The sequence below is a fragment of the Adiantum capillus-veneris genome, chromosome 11 (assembly GCF_014529385.1).
Source record: "Adiantum capillus-veneris isolate H3 chromosome 11, ASM1452938v2, whole genome shotgun sequence".
Classification (NCBI taxonomy): domain Eukaryota; kingdom Viridiplantae; phylum Streptophyta; class Polypodiopsida; order Polypodiales; family Pteridaceae; genus Adiantum; species Adiantum capillus-veneris.
In genome coordinates, this window is record NC_140941.1 from 81283962 (window position 1) to 81306429 (window position 22468).

At 45.3% G+C, this 22468-nt stretch overlaps 1 protein-coding gene across 3 annotated transcripts in view; it reads left to right on the forward strand.

The window, feature by feature from the left end:
* The first annotated feature begins 6301 nt into the window (after positions 1-6301).
* The window catches only part of LOC147447533 (Major facilitator superfamily protein), a 58746-nt gene continuing 42579 nt past the window's right edge, over positions 6302-22468 (forward strand). Inside the window, exons 1-2 of one of the 3 annotated variants that reach the window (XM_086523284.1) lie at positions 6302-6397; positions 6592-6783. In XM_086523284.1, coding sequence (XP_086379410.1) covers positions 6759-6783 — 25 coding nt within the window. In that variant the 5' untranslated portion in view covers positions 6302-6397; positions 6592-6758. Of the gene's footprint in view, positions 6784-22468 lie in introns of all 3 variants that reach the window. The other 2 variants (XM_086523283.1, XM_086523282.1) reach the window with 2 other exon arrangements.

The following is a 22468-nucleotide window of genomic DNA, read 5'->3' on the forward strand; positions in this document are numbered from 1 at the left end:
CATGCTAATAAGTACTCCAATAATGCGCATATCCCAAAGGCACTTTTTTCCCATTGGGTTTTTTCCCTTTGGTCATCCAGGTATTAGACCCTAATTTAGAACCTCATTCTACTTCCCTTGTACATACTTTTCATAAATAAACAGTAGCCTCATCATTATGCTATTACAATGGACAAATGCAACATCATCTCTCACATCATACATATTCGATCAATGAGGATACTGCAACAAATTGAACCTCATCACCAAATTCAGCGACAAATGAAGACAATCGGCCCATCAAGACCCAATCAAAAACCTTTCACAACCTCCACATACACTTTTCAACAGTGCCCGAGGACGGGCACTAAAATTGGAAGGAGGGAATGTTAACTAAGTCAACATCAGTTGCTAAAGACCGAAGACCGAAGACCGAAGACGTACGAATGCACATCGAGGATGAATACAAAGAAGCAGTAAAGATTGGAGCTACACACTTTTCACATTTTTCCAAAATGGCCATGTATTGTAATTTCTTGATTTATTTAGCCATTGTGATAATTGTAACGTGCTACGGGCTCAATAAGAGTTCCAATATGTGAAGGATATGTCAATTAGTGTACCTAGGTTGCATATACAATAAGTTGTGGAGCCTCAAAGGTCTTGGGCGTCGGACATTACACATTTTAGACCTTGGCTAAGGTATAAAAGCCAACTTTGTAAAGTTTTAATTAAGTTTTTTGGATAATGAAATACACAGCGTGAGCTAACGCCGCTCACTTCTCTCCTTCTCGCGCTTCCTTCTCCCTTCCCGGTTGTCACATTGCAGTCACGTTTGTTGCATTGCAACCGCAGGTAAGAGCTCTACGCATTGACGTAAACACATGACAGTATTTCGTAGCTTTTGGCGTTGCCGACTCGCGGCCTAATTTCATCATAAGTAGGAATTTACACTTCAGATTCAAAAACTACGCATAGGCGGGGTATTGGGGCATCATTGCTAAGCATTTAGGTGCATTCTAGGTCAAAAAAGACTAGGTCAAAAATCCACTGCTGTGATAATCGCGATTTTGGCACTTGACCTAAAGTGGGGTTTGAGACCATAAGCATGTGTGCTTAGGTCTTATAAACTTGTCCTAGAAGTTTCATTACGTTTGAATGTCATTTGATGCTATAACGGATGTGATTTGTTTGCCGATGAGCGATTGGCTTTTGGTGATTTCAGTCACTTGAGTGTAGCTTGAGTTAGATGTAAGTTGTTTGTTGTTTTCCGAGAGATTGACAACCTCTTGTAGCCTCTATGCACTATTCAAGTCAGCTTCGTCCCATGGATTGACAATTTATTTGTGGTTCTCGCTACATCTACAATAAGATAGGAGTGAGGTTAGACACCCGTCCCACACCCCCTCCATCGCTCGCTCTCCCCATCTCTCATTCTCTCTCTCTCTCCCTCCCTCTCTCTCACTCTCTCCCTCGTTCTTGGCGTACATAACAGCCAGCATGGCACAGAATCAAATCAAACTCTCTCTCTCTCGTTTTCCCCAACATACACACAGACACACACACACACACACACACACACGCCCATACACAAACACACCCCAACTCCCTCACCCCCTCCATCCCTCTCTCCCCACCGTTCGCCATCTGTGTGTGTGTGTGTGTGTGGCCGCCACAGGCCGGACAAAAGTTGCCCTCTCTCTTCCATTATTCACACACATCCCATCTCCCCCTCTCACACACACACACAACTCGCTCTCTCTCTCTCTCTCTCTCTCTCTCTCTCTCTCTCTGTGTCTAGCTTTCACTCACGGTCTGTGTGTGTGTGTGTGTAAGCAGCCAGTGTAGTAGCTCTCTCTCTCTCTCTCTCTCATGATTCACACACACACACACACACACACTCCCCAAACCCTCTCACCCCCCTCAACCTCTCGCCATCATCCTCTCTCTCCTCGCTCACGCTCTCTCTCACTCATGCTATCTGTGAAGCCGGCCGAGCTGCATAAAATTATTAAAAATATAAAAAATATTCCCCTCTCTCTCGTTCCCACACACACACACACAACCCCATACACACACCCACTTACCCCCCTCGGTCTCTCTCAACCATCTCTCACTCTCTCTCCATACACAAATGCACATACACACGCTCACATAACGCACCTACACCCACACACGCATTTATACACTCACATAGCACACCTACGTGCACACAGACATTCAGGCCAACAGTACATGCACGCCATACGCACACACAAAAAGTAAAAACAAAAGAAGCTCGACAATCGACACCCAACACAAAAGGAGAAAGACGATCAAGTCACGCGATAGCGACACCAAATCAAGAAGTGACGTTGAAGGCATGCCCCGGCCGGCCCCGAAACTGGCGAATGGGCTACACCGACGCACCAGCAAGGCCCGCCATTCACCGGCATCTCGTCCACGAGGCATCTCCACAGTAACATCCGTAGGGTATTATTATTTTCCGGTTTCAAGCCAAAAGTCTTGTATAAAAACCCATTGTATATTGCCACCTCTCTCTAGGTGACGATCACAAAGGCCCACCTAGGAGATATCATTTTAAAAATTTTCCTAAGACAAAGCACGGGTCAACCATCTGGGACCCAACTCGTTGCTTTATCTCTCCTCATTAGGGTCCTAACCTAAACAGATTATCATAAACTAATGCAGCCTGCACCTATAAAAGGGCACTGAGAGGTCACTATCAAAAGTAAAAGCATTTTAGGAAGTATTTTTGGGAGAGCACTCTGGGAGAGTGGTGTAGCAATTTGGAGCGGCACTTGTGGCACTTGAGCACTCGGACTTGGGAAGCTAGCATTATGACAAGGAAGATATGCACACACCCTGACTCCAAGGGTCGCCACACACAAGAGTAGAACCTCCATGTATATGGAATTTCCTCTAGAGAATGCACTATAGGCATCTCTATCTCTCACTATCTCTCTCTATCACCACAGTCGCCATCTTGTCGTAGCTAAGGTTACTATAAATATCGCTTTGAATCAATTTTCTCCTCACATCCCGAGGGGATTTCATCACCTACGTCTTGACTTAAACTTCTAAGATTTTGAGCAACTTCGTATCATTGGGGACACCTACTTGCATTATAGAGCCCTAATTGCATACTAAAAAATAAAATAATTTCTATGAAGATTCCATTTCTCCAATGACCCTTGATTAACAATCTTCTCGTCCTTGCATCCCCCCCCCAGTGCGTGACTTTGCGCTTCCCTCCTCCCCGCAGGAGCTCTTGACTAGTAATGTCCTGGCGAATTCTCCAACCCATGTCGACGTCCTTTGTAAGGCTTCCAAGCTAAATGCAAAGGTGCATCTGAATGCAAAGCTGAAAAGGGCCTCCCTTCGCATTTGGTGAGCCTTCCCTTGGCGTCGGCTCCACATAGGGGACCAAGGTGAAAACAATGTAGAGCTTCTACTTCAATAAAGTGGGAATGTCTAACACTTACAAAAAAGTAGAATCCCTTGAGATTCCCTTCAAAATTGCATTTTTCAGTTTGATTACGTGGAATCTTACGAAGATTTCAAAAATTGAAGTAGCCCCCCTCAAGGTCTGCATGCTTGCACCTGCCATCGCGCCTGCGATTACTAACACCCTTCTCCTTTTGCAACTGGCATGCACCTCAACTTTCGCCCCATCCTCAGGCCTTCGTCATAGTATCTTTGCGCCCTTGTGCCCTACACCCTACCACTTCCTTTGCAGCTCATAGTAGCTTTGTACACTTACACTGTGCGGCTTGCCTCGCAGCCTAAGAGGGTTGCAACCAAGGCTACAGCCTTGTTGGGAAGTTTTCCACCCTCAATCAAACCTCTGCAATGTAGTCCTTTGTAACCGTCCTTCTTGCTTCTTCTATGCATGCACACACACGGACACACATATTCTATGTGTTCACAACTCAATGGGAGTGAGACAACTGATCCTCAGAGAGAGAGCGAGAGAGAGAGAGAGAGAGAGAGAGAGAGAGAGAGAGAGAGAGAGAGAGAGAGAGAGAGAGAGAGAGAGAGAGAGAGAGAGAGAGAGAGAGAGAGAGAGATTGAATTATCATACACAAAGGTCAAATAGGACCTATGGGACCGAAAACAAAAAAACATTACAACAGATTCTGCAAAATGTGGGGGGTTGTAGGACACATCTCAATTAAGGACTAAGGGTCGGGGGGGTGGGGGGGTAAGATAGGATGAACAAAACCTATGGAGAGGGGGGTGAGGAGGAAGCCGGTTTGGGAGTTCGGAACTCTTGAATAATGGCTTTACCTCCGCAATAGACTGCCCATTTCCCTCCTGCACACGCTTGTCGCATCTTTTGGAGTTCTGTAATCTTCTGCTTGAGTTGAGTGGGTGTGAGATCTTCTACAAACCACATTTTGGTGTCCGTGAGAAGCCTCGATTGCTCAAGGAGTTTGATTCGGTCCGCCTTGGTTTTGAACGTGAGGATTGCATGATTGGTACGATGCTCATGTGCAGAGATTTGATTATTGTTGGATTCCATTGTACCATGTGGATTACGGATTGGATGCAGGCAAAAGACTCGTGAAACTTGAGGTCCCCTTCCCCTTTCCAATTGCTTGGAAGCCCACTAATGCGAACATTGAGAGCGATAACCTCTTGTCGTTTTTGAATGCCACCCCGTCTTTGACCTTGCGAGGGATTACCTCTTGTACTTGGTTTTCGAACTCCTTTATGAGGGTGTCTTTACTTTCTCTTTTGCCTTTGTAAAATTGATTTCCATCTCTTTCAGTTCCTCCTTGTGGTTTTCCACTGTGGCAAGAGGATCCTTGAGGGTTGCAAGCCTCTACGTCAACTCAACATTCTCCTTGTGGAGTATTTTGACTTCGGTTTGAACGCGAGTGATGTTGTCCCCCTTCGGAGGTGTTGCCATGACACCGACAAAATTGAGATTATCGCAGGACGAGGCCCGGGTAGCCATGAGTGCAAAGGCAAACTTCTTGAGGAAAATGCCCTTCTTGAGGTCGGATCACAAACGCCCTTGTTGGGAGTTATAGGTGTTTTGTAGGTCACAGAAATTGCTGCCGTGCAGGTCGTTAAGGGTGTTGTTGTAGGGTAGTAGGTCGCAACAGGTCACACTAGGGACACCAAGTCACACCATAGGTTGCAACAGACCTTAGCTTGGTTTGAAGGGCATAGCTATGGCTTAACACCTCCCCATAGGGCAGCTTCTCGCCCAGGGGGAGACTGGGGGAAGAGGACGATGTCGGTGATTGTGTGCTAGGGTTACTGTTGAGAGAGAGAGAGAGAGAGAGAGAGAGAGAGAGAGAGAGAGAGAGAGAGAGAGAGAGAGAGAGAGAGAGAGAGAGAGAGAGAGAGAGAGAGAGAGAGAGAGAGAGAGAGAGAGAGAGAGAGAGGTATGAATGTGCAATTGCCTGACAAATTAGAAGGTTCTAGAGCACAACGCATTTTGTTTGTAAACAAAGAACTGAACATCAACCTGTCTCATGCCCACAACAAACAAACCCTTAACTTATGAGCTTAGGTAAGTATTCACTTTCGGTTAACTTATGAAAAGTATTCATTTCTCCTTTAACAAGGGATCACTGCGAAACAAGGTTGAGGGTGTGCAGGTGCAACAGTCTCCTGGGTTGAGGGTTCGTTGCAACGACCCGTCGGAGAGTTTTTGATTGCAATCGAGCTCCTGTTGGCACAATCAGTTAATTGCATGCTAGGGGACGTCCCACACTGAGAGATCCCCTGGCTTTGTGTTGCAAGCTTGGTGCCTTGGGACTCAATGAAGCTTCTCACATTGTAATAGGGGAGCATAGGTGTTCGATATTGCACGATCATAAGCATTCTTTTGTGTGCCTCCTCAATTTTATAAGCGCGCTTTTGTGTGCCTCCTCAACTTACCTACTTCCTCACAAATCCTCCCAATAATGTGAAAATATTTCATCTATAAGCACTGACAGCCTCCTTCCAGCACCCAACGCAGCAGCTACTAATGGAACTCACGATGATCGAGGCAAGGCTTAGTCAACCGCTTTAACCCGTACAACACGAGCGCCTTCGTGCCCAATCTGCGAGACTCTGAATAAAAAAAAATGGATGGCAAACCTACTCACTCACGTGGCAACGCCTCCTCCAACAACTACCCATTCTTCGCTCCCTCACCTCGCTCATTCAACTAGCTACGTCACATTCCTTCCTGCGAGATGGCACCATTTCCACCCTCACACGACCCTACCCACACTTTCCCTCTTGAAATCTAACAAGGTATCTTCTAAGATACCACCCGAAAAAACCCTTTAAGTTTGCAAATTCCATTGGACGACCAAGATGATGTCGGTGATTTTATTGTGCCCCTTGGAAGTCCTCTGCTTATGGTGAAAATAGATGGTGATTCGAGTGAGTGAGAGTGCTGCAGCCTGAGGTAAGCCTGTTGAATCAAACGCAATGATCAGACCGCGGCCATTTGTCATTTCTCTCGCCTCCATTGCCGGGCGTCTGAGTTTTGCTTCCTCAGCTCAATTTGAGCTCGAGGTCTGCAAACTATCTAACAGGCCATCTCGGCCCGGCTCTCCAATTGCATGGCAACCATTGCTTACCTCCTTTCATGTTGTGCAGCTCTTCAGCATCCTCACCATCGCTATTGTCGCCGCAGCAGCAGCCATCATCGCCTCTGCAACTGCACTCAGCGTTCATGTCAGCAACCTTCATTCACACTTTCCTCTTCCGCTCGTCTCTCTCTGAAGCGTAGACTTTCCTCCATCAGTGCTTCTCGGGATCACAAGATGTCGACCTTGCAGGATTTTGCAGGTACCATTAGGGTTAACTGCGTATGATGCGCACAGATGTCTACATGCGCGGTTCTCTTTTTTCCTTTTAGGCTCATGCATAATTTGCAAACATGAACATGTGTGTGTATGCACATGTGCCACCATAACATGGGCAAGAGTGAGTAAGTGTGTGTTTGCACGCAGGTCATATTAGTTTATACAAGCAATTGGGGGTGTCCCTGTGCTTTTGTTTTCCATGCAAGTTTCTAAAGGATAGGGATTCCACCTACACACTCAAGCTGGTGTTTATGAGGGGTGGAGACGTAGGTTGAGGTTTTTGACAAGTAGAGAGAAACAACAGGTGTTTAAAAAACTTTAGGTGGGATGTTATGCGGGCAAAGCTAAGAGTACGGTATTGTGTTTTTTTCACATCAGGGTTTTGTGCTATTGAAGTAGTTAATCAAAAGATCATACAATTGATGTAAAGAAACACCAATTGAAGTCCTCATCAGGAGTAAATATATCAGTCTCAATTCTTCTTCCGGGGTTAATTAACAATTGGACATCCCTTCTCTGAATGCAAGAAGCACGGTCATATTACGTTATTTTTATCAACTATCTTACTTGCTTCTAGAGACTTTTACTACACTAAACGGTATGTTCAAGATTTTCTTTTTCATTATCTTTTATACACCATCTGGCCAAGAGTCGAGGAGCCAAAGAGTAAAGACCTTAAATTTCACTAGTTGCAGGAGCCTTCCATTTTCTTTTTTAACAATAGCCATATACCCTTTCTCTTCATGCAGGATCGGGCTCCTGTCACAAGACGGGCACCATGTGCCAACAGAAAAGAACATACTGAACAGACTTTTAGCACTTCAATAACAACTGAACTGAAAAAGAGATGACACGCGACACGGAGTGGCGGAATTCCACCCCAGAGAGTATTGTCCCCAAACCTTGGTGCCCCATTCGGTTTTTTTTTATATTGCATCAACACAATACAAGCCGGTACTCGAGACTCTGCACCATCTCCAGGAAGCATGCCCGAGAATGAGCCCATGTCCTCATTTGTAAAGGCCCTAGGCCCCAAAAGCAGTTTTCATGAAAAGCCTTCAAACTCAAAAGCTTCTGGTCCAAAAGCAATGCCAAAAAGCTGCCAGCGTAAATCAAGGAATTCCTTACAATTGCCACGTCAGCAGTAAGCACAAAATGCGAAAATCGGTACAGTCTACCATGTCATCAGCTAGCAGAAAATCCGGAGTGTTCATATAGCTGCCACATCATCAGTTTTGTCGCAAGTCTTGAGGTGTGTGTGGGTCCTGCTTTATTTTAATTCCTTTATGTCACTGGGGCCCCATCAGGCGGGGTCCCCATAAGTTGGTAGGACTTCTTCTTCTGTTACTTGTTCTTCTTAGGGTTTAGGCCCCTCGGCCGGGATCTGCAAGTTGGCTCCATTCTTCATGGCTTTGACACGTCAGCAGTTTGTGACAGCTCCTCTCTCTTGCTCTCTCATATAATAAAACAATGTTTTGAAGGAACATCTCTTGGTGGTCCATCAGATGGTTCTGAAGTCTATCCATGAATGCCATGAATGGCCTCTTACTGCCACCCATTCCTGCCTTTGCACAATGAGAAGCATATTCAGATACACAGTAGGAAGTACTGAGGCACTTAAGGGTTTTAGGTAGGAAAGGATCTCCATTTATTGTCTACTCTCTCTCATTAAGTATAGGTCTAGTTAGTATGCCGTGTTTTTCCTATCGTATGCGTTGTGTTTGGTTTGTTATGCAAAGAGACCTTACTTGAAGAGCCCAAGGATGGCTTTAGGTGATCGATTGTCAATTTATGATTTGGAAATCTTATATTCAAGATTAGACAGGCCATGGATTCGTGAGAGGATAGAGATTGATTGGATCAGCTGAAGGCAAGGGCTAGCATCTTCATTATTGCAATGGTCGCGGACACGCTACCTTGATGCTTATTTTAGTGCAAGCACATTGAGACCTAGCGAGGTGTTACCCTCATAGTGTAGATATTGATGGTGCTATTTTGAGTGATTAGAGGCAACTATTGTTGGGAGCAATCTAGTTGCTTGTTTATGAGGGATGACGTGGCTTCTTGATGGTAATGATAGTCCTTTGCTGGAACCCCATGATTAGTGATCATGACCATACTGATCTACTCTTGAAGGACATGTGGTAGGCGTGACAGGTTTTAGGGTTAGGGTTTTTGCGTTTAGGTCATAGACGTATCTAATCACTACATTCGTTTGGTCAGTCACTGACTCTCTCCCTTGAAATGTCACGTGCACATCTAACCCTATGTGCATGTGGACAAGCTATCTGAGGTCTAGGTTTCAGGTGAGCTTAGGAAGTGTTCTGGCACCTTTGTGAGCTTGTGCGTAGGCCGTGCATGTCCAGGCACTTAGAGTAGTTGCATATCCTCTGGTTGGACACAGCATGATCATCAGCATGACATTCAATACCCATCATGAGCATTTTACAGTGCATAGAACCCATTTTTCCAATTTACTTATTTTTCACTTACTATTTAATAAGTGACTTTTGTTGGAAAAGTGAGTAGGGCAAATTTGCTAAAGGCAGTATAAAAGAAACCTAGCGCTAGCACTTTCTGGCAGAAGAGGCAGAAGAAGTTCCAGCAACTTGCAGTGCACCTTCTCAGCAACACCGGCAGGAGGCCCTAGCGTTTTCAGTTAACAGAGCAGATAGCGTTTTTGGAATGCAGTTTCCCTACAGATCAGCGTGGCGTTTTCAATTTGCAGATCCAGCCTAGTGTTTGCAAATTTCGGCATCAGATCAACCCAGCACATCAGCGTTTTCAGTTTTCAGCACTAGATATCGCAGATTCAGCCCTTAGCCTCGCAGATCTCACCTACCCGCAGCAGATCCTCGCCGTTTCGTCGAGTCATGCAGCATTTTCAGATTCAGTTGCTGTCCACAGATTTCAGCATCTACGTTTTCAACGCGTCGTCGCCATCGCCGTCCTCGCCAACACAGTGTCAGTATTCAGCAAGAAGTTAGAAGTTCGCAGATTTCAGCATTTCAGCCCTAGCGTTTTCAAATGTCAGCCCGTCTTTGTCGTGGCCATCATTGTTGTCGACATCGTCATCAAGTCCATTGCATCTAGACCATTGTACCAGATTTGTGCAATCTATAGCATAGACCTCTCTCACCATAGAGAGGGGGGGCCCTTGGGAGGAGGGTTTGAGAACCATCTGGTGTTGTATTCTTTTCTCTCTCTCTCTCTGTCTCAACACCTTCATTCACTGTAGCATTCACTTTGTTTGTGATCATTGCCTCTCAGTAAAGGAACGGAAGGCTCTCCCTTCCGTAAGTAAAAGGAACCCTTGAGCATAGTTCGGAGCACTCATCTTGAGCAAAGTCAACATTCACTTCTGCTGTACCTTACATTGGTATCGGAGCTTTGGCAATGTTCTGTATCACTGAAGGAAAGGACCACAAGATTTTTTCTTTTTCTTGTTGCGGTTGTTGTAACTATGTCAGACTTTGTAAATAATTAATTTATTTACGAGAAAAGAATTATCTAATTAGTTGTGTGCACATCAGAATAGATCTAGCAGTTTCTGGGGCCTCAGGTGCGCCCAAGTTTGGGCTAGACCACCTCAGGGAGACCCTAGCAGAAAAATACCGTGAAGCCCTAGTGATTGGGAAATCGGGTCTTCAATAAAGGGGTAGATAGTAGCTTCAGATTTCAGGCTCAGAAAATTACGCGCGCTAGTGCAAGCATAGGAATGAGATGGGGTCCTTAGAATAATAACCCTAAGGCCTGATTATTTTACGGCCTTAGGATAAGTTAGTTAAAAGTATTCTTAAAAAGATTTGCGTTGGACCAAATGGCCGGACAAGTGCGAATAGGTAATGCCAGAGCATTGTTGGTACGGCAATGCGCTAGGGAGTAGATAACGTTTTCATTTGTTACATCTGTGTGCAGTTGTGCACTTAATTGCACATTTCATTAACTAGCATATGATTTTTAAAGTCAAAAGTTGAATGGTTAAATTTTTTTTAAAGTAAGTGTGCCACTTGGCACACTTTCTGATGCAATCTTTCTCTCTCTCTCCCTCACTCCCTCTCTTCATGCTAGCGCCCCCTCTTCTGGGAGGCTATAAGAGAGCAGTCCCTCCCCCTCTTGCCGGGTTGGTAGTGCACTACCCCTCCCTCCAAGTTGACCATCCTCTATGCAGTGAAGCTCTCCATTGAAGCTTGAGAGCAGCACCTTGTGATGTATGTGGAGCCTCTGAGCACCCATCACCTAGAACAAGGCCTCTCATGGTTGCATGCAGCTTTGGGAGAAGTTTCATCGCGTAAAGTAGTAGAAAACTCTCTTTCTCCCTTGTCTAGCTGCTACAAATTCCCTGTTTTCAGCCCCTAATCACTTGTATTAGGGTGAATTTCAGCAAAGTCTTAATAGAATCTCATTCCCCACTACTTACTCTACATTTTGGCATTGGAACGCGCTCAGGTAACAATTTCTGGTTATGTGCAGAAAATTACAGCAAGCGTGTGTGTGTGTGTGTGTGTGTTTTGCATGTTTTTGTGGTTGGTTGATTGCAGGAATGATTACGTCCAAAGTGGCACAGTTAGCGGAAGATAGACCCTCATTCGTGAGAGCTTCCGATGAGTTTTGTGGAAGGTAGACTCTCCCCTACGAGAGCTTCCCAAAATCTCGCAGAAGAGGATAGATCCTCTCAGTAGTCAGAGAGCAGTTCTTCTACTCTCTCAGTCAGAAGGAGAAAAAGGCAAAGAAAGAATAGAGGACGGGCTTTCGCGCCGTTCTTGTGCTTGTAAAGATTCTCCCTTAGTAATAAAGATATTCTCTTTATGGAGGGGGACCAACCCATCTTCTGGTCCCCAATGAAGTGTCAAGCTTTTCCTCTCTCTCTCCAATTCTCTTGAGTATTTGAAGTACAATTAAAAGTCAGTTTATGCTTCCGTATTTTTGTGACAGTTGCACGTAACCCAAGTCCATTTGGGCGTGTCGATTCCTAATCGTGTTTTTGAAGAGTGACGGGTAACCCAAGAAAGAAGGGCTTGTCTAGCCTCCCTTTGTTCCTCTTTTCACTCATTGAGAGTGGACCGTGTACTTAGCGGCCGACCAATGGACATGAGGTGGGAAAAAGCAACTTTGGTGTGAGCGCAATGCTGCCAAGGGGTGCGCCCATAGGGAAGAGTCGAGCTCGGGTAAGAGAAAAGCCTTCTCAAACACCGATTGCAAGCTAAAGAACCCAAGAACCTCAAGAACTCAAGAACCTAAGAACCTCAAGAACCCAAGTTCCTCGCGAACTTAAGTACCCAAGATCTCAGTGTATGGTCACCACCGGAAGCGGAATGGATACTTTGCGTGAAGGTGACGAGCATGGAGGTGGTGACGAAGAATTTTTCCCACCAGGAGCATTTTTTTCCGACTCTTCCCCTTCCTCATCTACGCCACTGGTTGCACCAAATCCTATGGAGGCTTTGGTCAAGTCGATGATGGACATGATGCTACAACAAGAGGCGCAGCGCATTGCCTTGGATCGCGAGCGCGAAGAAAGAAAGGCAGACTTGGATTGCGAGCGCGAAGAAAGAAGGGTAGCCTTGGAGCATGAGCGTGAGCAAGCACGCTTTGCTGCCGAAGAAAGAAAGACAGCTATTGAGCTTGAGCGTGAGCAAGCACGTGAAGCCCAACACATAGCAGCCGAAGACAAACGAGCGGCCTTGGAATTAGAACGTGAGGCACAGAGAGACCAACGCATGCAAGAGTTGGTCCTATAGGTACTCACCTCGAAATCCGAGCCACTCAAGGACGTAGGCGATTCATCAGGTAGCACAAGTCGAGAAACGGATTTCAACAACCCTGTCACTGAGAAGTTGACGTTTAGTAAGTATGATGGTAAGATGGATGCTAATGTTTTTCATTCTTGGTTGCATCAATTTAATGCTTACTTTGCGACAACTAAGAAAACAGGAAATAGCAAAGTTTTTCGGCAGTTATGTATCTTGCCGGTGATGCCATTAATTGGTATCAAGCGTGGCAAGAGACACAGTTGGCCGTGCACCTAGAGGAAGCTGAGGAAGGCGTGCCCCTTTCTTTCAATTGGGCCGACTTCGAAGACAAGCTCAAGGCGCGGTTCATTCCACCTTAGTACCTAGCGCGGTTAAAGGAAGATTGGCGCAATCTCAAGCAAAATGGTACCCGAGTCGTCTTTTTCTAATCGTGTTTTGCAACTTGGCACCCAATTACGCAAATCGGATGCGAAGCGTAAAGAGGCTTTTATTTTCGGGTTGGACGAGAATATCAGGTTCGATGTCGAAGTCCTCGACCCCTTAGATCTCAACAAGGCGGTAGCGATTGCTCTTGCACAGGAGATGAAGCACAACAAAGGAAAGCTCAAGGAGACCAAGTCTTCGCACAATATCTCTCAGACTCCTCGGAACCCATAGAACTGTAAGAATGGTAAGAACGGTAACTCTTCTAGCCAATCTTCCTCTAATCCTTTGGAAAAGAAGTCTCAAAATGAATCTAAGGGTAAAGCTAAAGCACCTGCTAAAACCTAAGCTCACCCCAGATGAAAAAGCCGCACAAGGAATCAAAGGAGGATACATCAAGCCAGAAGAACAAGTCATTTATTCTAAGGAAGGTAGACGTTATCAATGTCACGTCAAGGGTCATATAAAGAAGACATGTCCTAAGAATGAATCCAACGAAGCTAGAGAACCCACAGAATCCACATGCTCTGTTAATGTCCATGTAACAGACTTGGACACTCCAAGTCAAGAATCAACCGCGACAGCACCAAATAACCACTTCAAAACAATTCACAGATCACAATAGATTTGCACTGGCCCGGCGGAGTTCCGTGCCTAGAGATATTGGCCCCAAAGACTGGCGCCCCTTTCGGTATTTCTTTTTATATTAATCAATCATCAAAGTACAAGAGAGCGGTTAGGGTTTCACTCTCAGACTCTGCGTCTAGATGCTCTGAGAAGTGAGGTCCTCACCACTAATTTAAAGGTTACAAGGGATGCCCAAAAGCAGAGCCCCAAAAGCTTTTAAAATCAAAAGCATCAGTTCTCTCTCTCTTAGAGAGTCTTTTCTTTTTTTTTAAAAAAAAAAAGCAAAAGCAAAATTCGCGTCGCTCATCATTTTCCATTTTTTTTTTTAAAATTTATTTTAATAATCCGCCTCCGCAATTTTCGGAATTTAGGGTTTTTGGCAAAAATTAGGGTTTGCAGGAATTTTAGGGTTTCTGGCAGAAATTAGGGTTTCTGCTGTCCGCCACGTCATCACTTTGTGACATACCCCCCTCTTGAAAGCATTGTAATCGACCGCGATTACGCCTCCAAAACCGACAAAAGCCATAAACCGTCTTAGCAGACACTGACTGTTAGTACCTACGTACTAGGAACACACATCTAGCACATGTACAAAATCGACAGTCACATCACATGACATCACAGGACATCACCAGACATCACAGGACATCACATGACATTCAACATTCATTCGGATCTTAGACCATGATTTATCGGCAATGTAGCTAGCAATCACATCTAGGTCCAATCGGGACCTCATCAATGTCCGATTGACTAACCCCTATTGCAACCATGTCTATTCGAGATCAATCAGACCAAAATGCTGCAGTCATTTCGGCATCAGTTCCTGCACTCACAAGAAGTCGAGAACAAATCAGTATCATTATCAGGAATTCCATTTCATAAAGTCATCCAGCAGAATACTGTCAGCTCTCAGTATCCCTGAAGCTCAAAGAGACATCAGTGACTTTAGTATCAAAATCGAGGCATCTGTTGACAAAGGAGCGGAGTAACTCCCCTCTTGTGCATCCCACTGCACCAGATCTTCGGCCAAGCTGAGTTTCTGGGTTCCGTTTGGAGTAGATTATGCTAAACCAAAACATCGAGGTAAAGTTTCACAATCCGAGGAGTATCTGCTAGGTCCTCCTCCTCCATCCACTTCGCATCAAATGCAGGAAAGTTCTTGAACTAAACCAAGAACCCGCCTTCGGACTTTACCTTTCTTCGTATCATTATGTGCCAAAATCTGTTCAAGAACAAGGATCTCCTCCTTTTCTTCCACTTTGGGTTGCTCATCGGGCTCCCCATCATCAGGCACATCACCCTTAACAGGTTTCAAGAGACTCACATGCAATGCATTGTGAATCCTCCAAGTATCTGGCAGTTTCAATCGGAAGGAGACATCATTTATCTTGTCAGTAATCTGGAAAGGTCCGTAGTATCACATACTAAGCTTTGGAAAAAGCCTCTCCTTTCCCTTTTTCTTTCTTAGGCGTGCCTTCTCAAAAGTAAGAGCACCCAATCATCCTCCTTCAGTTTCCAGTCGCGATGATGGCGATCCGCTGCCTTTTTCTGTCGTTCTTGAGACTCCTGCAAAGTCTCGCGAACCTTGGCAAAAGCCGTATCCAAGTCTCGCGAATATTCATCCGCTTCAAATTTCTAATCTTTCGTGCTCAGGAAGGATGGAACCTTCGCAGCAGTTTCAACAATCTCTCATGGCGTCTTCCCCGTCGAAGAGTGTATCGTGTTATTGTAGGCAAATTCCACCAAAGGTAAGTTCTTTTCCCATTGAGTCTTCTTATGCGAGATACAAGACTTCAATAAATCTAAAATCACTAAATTGGCAATCTCAGATTGCCCGTCAGTCTGCAAGTGGAACGATGACGAGAACTGCAACCGCGTGCCAATGTTCTCCCAAGTTGCCTTCCAAAACAAACTCATAAATCTGGGGTCTCTGTCGGAGACAATCGTCTCAGGCGTGCCATGTAATCGGAAAATCATCGTGATCATTCTGTATTCTCGGGAGATCAAAAAATGAAATCCATTTCAATATTTTCCCAGGGGCGGGTGGGTATGGGTAAAGTCTGTAACAATCCCTGTGCCTTATGCCTGTCAAACTTGACCTTCTGGCATACCAAGCAACTGCGCACAAACTCTTCCACATCCTTCTTCAGTCGCCGCCAAAAGAAATCTCTCTCTACCCCTTTCATGGTGGTAGCAATGCCGCGATGACCCGTAAAAGGTGGACAGTGGCAATCAGTCATAACCTTTTCCCTCAACGGCTGTGTAACTCACAACATAGTCTTCTTCATCAAGTAGCCTTCCCGAAGGGTGTATCCAGCTACTGTCTCCCCATCCCGTATCCGTGTGAAAATATCTGCAAAACCTGTATCTGTGGCATACTGATCGACCATATCCTCGAAGCTCCTATGATGTATCGCGGAAATAGCCAGAACCAACGGTTTCCGAGACAAAGCATCTGCCACCACATTCTTCTGTCCCTGCACATGGACAATCTGGAAGTGGAACTGTGACAAGATGTTCACCCACCGCATCTGCTTTTCCGAAAGCTGCTTCTGTGACAAGAAGTAGCGCAAACTCTGATGGTCTGTAAAGACAGAAAAATCCGCTCCGAGTAGGTAATGCCGCCACTGAGTAAGAGCATGGATAACCGCCAAAAGCTCTTTCCCATAGATCTGTGCTGTCATCTCCGGCCTAGAGAACAAACGGCTCTCGTAAGCTATGACATGGCCTTCTTGCAGCAAGACCGCACCCAGACTACGACCACAAGCATCACAATATACTTCAAATGACTTCTGCAATTCCGGCAAAGTCAAAATAGGTCTCGTAGTCAATTTTTCTTTCAATGTCCGAAAGGCAGTCACCTCTGTGGGTCCCCACGAAAAAAGGTACTCCTTTTTGTGTCAAGGTATGCAAAGGGGAAGCAACCTCTGCAAACTTTCGTATGAACCGCCTGTAGTACGAACACAGTCCCAAGAAGCTTCTAACTTCATGGACATTCCTCAAATCGGGCCAATCACGGATAGTCTCTATCTTGGCCGGGTTCATTTGCACTCCTGCTGTTGACACAATGTGTCCCAAAAAATGTATCTCTGGTAGGAAAAATTCACTTTTCGTAGCATTAATCACTAATGTGTGATCTCGTAATGCCTGAAAGACTTGAAGCAGATGATCTCTGTGTTCTGCCTCATTCTTGGAGAAAACAATGATGTCGTCAAAGAAAGTGTCAACAAATAGCCTGTACTCTCGAAAAATCCTATCCATCATCCGATTAAATGTCGCAGGAGCATTGGTTAAGCCAAAAGGCATCACCAAAAACTCAAATAACCCAAAAGTCGTCCGAAAAGCTGTCTTGTAGACATCTCTTGGTGCTATCCTGATCTGAGGATATCCACTCTTCAAGTCAATCCTGCTAAAGCACGAGGATCCCTGTAACTTGTCGAGTATATCATCGATCCTAAGAATCGGAAATCTGTTCTTGATGGTGATTTCGTTGAGAGTGCTATAATCGATGCACATTCTCCAAGATCCGTCTTTCTTCAAAACCAACAACACTGGAGAGCAATACGGTGAAGTACTAGGCTGGACAAGACCCTTTTCCAAGAGGTCTTTCACTGAGTTCATAATCTTTTCATTCTGTACTCGGCTCACACGATAAGGTGGCCGATTCGGTGGCGTGCTTCCAGATATCAGATCAATGGTATGATCTTCAGGCCCTCTCAAAAGCAATCGGCATGAGCGTGGAGAAAAAAAAATCTTGGCGTTCTTTTCTTCAGGTCAAAACATATTCAACCTTTATCCATCGTTCAGTTCTCCCAAAAGAATGAGTAAGAAAACTGAAGTTCATCAAGTACAATCTCTAAGCCCTTCATTTATCAAAGTCGCTTTCTCGGCCCGGTAGTCAACCACGGCGTAGTTCTTGTGGTACCAAGGGATCCCGAGTAGAACGTCACTCACGTGCCCCGAACACCCCTGTCATTGCAAACGAAGTTTGCCAATGCTCGGTGTAATGGCAACATCCCATTCGGGTGCCAATCGAACTACCTCCGCCTGTGGCATCAGTCTGTCGGGCATAGTTCCAAATCGAGCCGCCAATTCCAAGTGAAAAGAAGTTGGCCTTGGCTCCTTCAAAAGAGCTTCCTGATCCTTCACTTTGCCCCAAAAAAAAGCGGCAAAGTTTGTACTTTCATTCATTTGATTCGGTGCAAGTCCCACGCCATGTGGTACCAGTTCTACTTTTCTATCTGCCTTTTTTGCCACATTCCTCAGCTGCTCTCAAACTCTTAGACCTGTCGTCGTCTTTATCATTCTGTTCTTTCTGTGCCTTATCAGGGCACTCTGCGGAGATATGTCCATGTTCCCGCATCCAAAGCACTTCCCCTCTCTGATGAAGCTAGCTCTCTCCTCAGGAGTAAGTGTGGGTCGTGCATCCTTTTTTTTCTCTGGGTTGCTCTTTTTCATTCTACTTTCATTCCCAGAAGTCTGTTCGGCTCGTTGTGTCATGGCCTCATCTGTGGGGTAGGTCAGACTGCCCGAGTGAATGGCAAAGCCCCGCTTCGCATGACTCATCAACTCCTGAATAGAAGCTGACTTCTGTTCCAAGCAGTGATCTCGGATCTCTGTAGGTAGACCCAAGGTAAACCGCTCAATCTGTTCTCTGAACGAGATCTTCTTGAATGAAGAGGTGGGTAGAAAAGAGCTCCAGAATCTTTCACAATAAGAATTCACTGTATCGCTCTTGGTCATCCGGAGATGGTTCCAAGCAGCTCGTATATCTCGCTCAAACTCTTGAGTCAACCAAGAAGAAATAAAAAGCCTCTTGAATTTCAGCCATGTAACTGGCACAGTCTTGCTTAATAGAAACGTGGACCACCAAGTACGAGCATTCCCCTTAGAGTAAGAGGCAGCTCTCCGAACCTTGGAGTGCTCTGAATAGCGTCCTCCCGCGAAAGTGATGTCAAACTGTTGTATAAAAGACAAAGCCTTCGAAGCATCTGAGTATCCTCAAAAGTATCAAACTTGATCGAGTGGCCACCTTCCTTAAACTCTCGGACTTTCTTGCATTTATCTTCGAGAAAGTCATACTGGTTGGCTTTGTAAAAATTCTTCTTGTTCGCATAAAACTTTCCGTCATCGGAATCTGAGCTGTCTGTAGACGAGTCCTCAATAGAACTGTCAGTCTCTGGGCGAGATGTAGCCTTCTTTGCCTTTTTCTTGCCCTTTCCGAAGCTTTGTGTCTTGCTTCGCTTTTTGCTTTTTCTGTCTTCTTCGCTTGAATCCGAGGAGCTAGAAGAACTGTCAGAAGAAGAAGAAGAAGAACTGGGTACTCCTTCAAATCGAACACGCTTCTTCCGTTTCTTTGCCTTGTCAAATGTCAACCGACGACCCAAATATCCCGGGAAGTCATTGCCTTTCTTTTGCACGTCGAAAAGCTGAGCAATCCGTGCATCAACCACGTTCTCGAGTTCCTGCTCCGTATATTTTCTTGGAGGCAGAAGGTTTCTTGAGAGCGGGTTTCGGGAGTGGTGTTGTGGTTCTTTGCCACTCCATCTGTACCTCTTCCAAAGAGGTCTGGTTCATATATTTTGCCATCTTCGGGTCCTTGGCAAAATTGAGCATCATCTTTGTTGCATTGCCAATCAATTGACGACGCTCCATCTCTCTTTGCTCCGCCTGAGTAGGCCGAGGCGGGCCATACTCTCTGTCTGAATCTTCGTTGTGATCCCAGCCCGCATCTCCAAATGCAGAGGGAGTCGACTGATCATTGCCTGAAGCCATAGGTGCCGCGGAAAAAAAAATTCGGGGATCGGATTTCCCGTAGAAGAGAAATCGGCTGTGCTCTGATACCACTGTAACAGACTTGGACACTCCAAGTCAAGAATCAACCGCGACAGCACCAAATAACCACTTCAAAACAATTCACAGATCACAATAGATTTGCACTGGCCCGGCGGAGTTCCGTGCCTAGAGATATTGGCCCCAAAGACTGGCGCCCCTTTCGGTATTTCTTTTTATATTAATCAATCATCAAAGTACAAGAGAGCGGTTAGGGTTTCACTCTCAGACTCTGCGTCTAGATGCTCTGAGAAGTGAGGTCCTCACCACTAATTTAAAGGTTACAAGGGATGCCCAAAAGCAGAGCCCCAAAAGCTTTTAAAATCAAAAGCATCAGTTCTCTCTCTCTCTTAGAGAGTCTTTTCTTTTTTTTTTATAAAAAAAAAGCAAAAGCAAAATTCGCGTCGCTCATCATTTCCCAAAAAAGAAAATAAAAAAAATAAAAATAAAAAATTTTAATAATCCGCCTCCGCGATTTTCAGAATTTAGGGTTTTTGGCAAAAATTAGGGTTTGCAGGAATTTTAGGGTTTCTGGCAGAAATTAGGGTTTCTGCTGTCCGCCACGTCATCACTTTGTGACATCCCAAGTTTCTCATGATCATCTAGTTGATGAGTCTCTCATGAAGTGTTATGGTCATGTGAATGGTCAACGCATGGTGATCTTGTTTGATTCAGGCAGTATGCATGATGTGATTGGTGCCTCTTTTGTAGAAAGAGCCCGCTTGGAGGTTAGCCACACAACTCCTCTCGAGGTGTCGGGCTTCGCTCTCGGGTATGGACTCTCATTACACGAGAGTGCCTTGATGTGTTATTCACTGTTCAGCAAGCTTCCTTCCCTAGAAAATTTGTAGTTTTCCTCTTTCAGGATGTGATATGATTTTGGGCATTAGATGGTTTCGTGAGCATAATCCTCTCATTGATTGGGCATACAATACTCTCACTCTAAATGCCAAAAGTGACTCTCCCATTATCATTTGTGGTGAGGAAGTTATTCATTCTTTACCTCTCATTTCTAATGTGCAGGCAAAGCGTGAAAAGAAACAGGAGAAGGAGACGATAGTTACCGGGGAACGTCCCTACCGGTTGCAGGTGCCCGGAACGGCAGGGCGTTCCGACAGACTAGGCATCACTGGAATAGCAGGGGGGAACGAGACTGGATCGTCTCGGAACGTCCTGGAACGGCAGCAATGGTAAGAAAGCATAAAGGAGCAGATTTTGGGTGTATGTGTTTCCTTATAAACTGCTCCCCCCTCACCCCTTTCCTTCACAAATGCAACAAGCCTCAAGGCTCTCTCTCTCTTCCTTGCTCTCAAGCTCTATCCTCATGCTCGGGCCTTAAGCTCTCAAGCTCTCTCTCTTGGGCTTGCCCTCAACTTTCAAGGCTTCAAACTCTCTCTCCCTTGGCCTCAAGAAGCGAAGCCTCTCTCAAGCTCTCTATCTCAAGCATGCACCGTGTCTGTTGTGAATGTACTATGTCCGTGCATCACCACACGGTGCAATCAAGCCATAATAAGGTGGAATGGTGTAATAAACTTGGACACTCCAAGTCAAGAATCTACCACGACAACACCAAATAACCACTTCAAAACAGTTCACAGTTTACAATTGATTCAACACTGGCCCGACGGAGTTCCGTGCCTAGAGATATTCCGTGCCTAGAGATATTGGCTCCAACCAGGTAAAGGGAAATTCAATGATCCAAGAGAGCAAGAACTGGAGAATCCTGTTCAACCGGCTACGCCAAATGGAGGTGAAGTCCCAAGGGTGAATAATATAGAGGTAGTTAAGCAGAATGTCAAAGTTCTGGCCAATAAATGGGCAAGGGTAGAAAGGGAAACAGAGATGGAGTGTGAAACCAAAGCTTGCAAGGGTAAAGAGAAAGTGTACAAAGGTAGAGAGCAGCCTGAGACTAGCAAAGGAGAAGAATCCACAAAATCAAGCAAGCGAATTTCCAGCTAGGACGTGGCTACCCAGAGTATGACTTGGTAAGTGATGTTCAAAATAAAAAAGCAAACATTACTTTTGGTTAGTTGTTGGTGGTCTACGAGTGCTAGCACGAGGCTGCCAAGAGCTAAGGACAATGTGCATACGGTGCAGAACAAGGCCTTGAGGGTAGGTAGCCCTAGCTGATGTTCTTCCATTGGTGGATGCTATCATCAAGACGAGGATGCATGTGCATGATTGTATAGATGGTGGAGTGCAGGTTTGTGTCATGATGGAAGCAACCATGCGAGAGATAGGAGTTAAGGCAATAGCCAAGTTGAATGGGCGCATGAGGATGACCAACCGTGCCAAAGCTAGGTGTTTGGGTGTGGCACAGGATGTGAAAGTCAAGGTGATGGGAATAGAGTGCTTGATAGATTTTTTGTGATGAAGTTAGGAGATAATGCTTATCCAATCATCTTCAGTAGGCCATGGATTTTGGCAATAGGTGCTAAGGACTGGGAGAGCAAAGTGTTTACTTTGCCTGACAAAGAGAAAGGGGGATAGATTGTGCTAGATTTGAAGACCAAGGAGAGCAGTTCTCATCCTATGGTGGATAAAGATGAAGACAACACAACAAGCTACGAGTACAAGACCGAGACGGCCTAAGATGAGGGCTACACTGATATTGAGGAAGAGGGGAGCCAAGACAAGATGCTGCAAATAGATGCGGATCTGTTCGGAGTCACCATAGAGGACTCTCCAAAAGAAGAAGATATGCAACCTCAAGCTCATGGTTTAAGTGTAGAGGAGATATCTAGCATGTTAAGTGAAGATCTAACCATCCTCTCTCTCTCTCTCTCTCTCTCCTTAGCAATTTGCGTGGAGAAAAGGCAGCCAAATCCGTCGCTCAACTGGAAAAGCGCCGCAAAATCCGGGTGCTGCCACGTCATCATGCCAACGCATTATCCGGAAATCTGTCCTCTGCTGCTAGGGTTAGGGTTAGGATTTAGGACAAGTTTTAGGGTTAGGTTAGGGCTAGGGTTTTTGGCAGATTTTAGGGTTTGCAGGTTTTAGGGTTAGGGTTTGCAGAATTAGGGTTTTCAA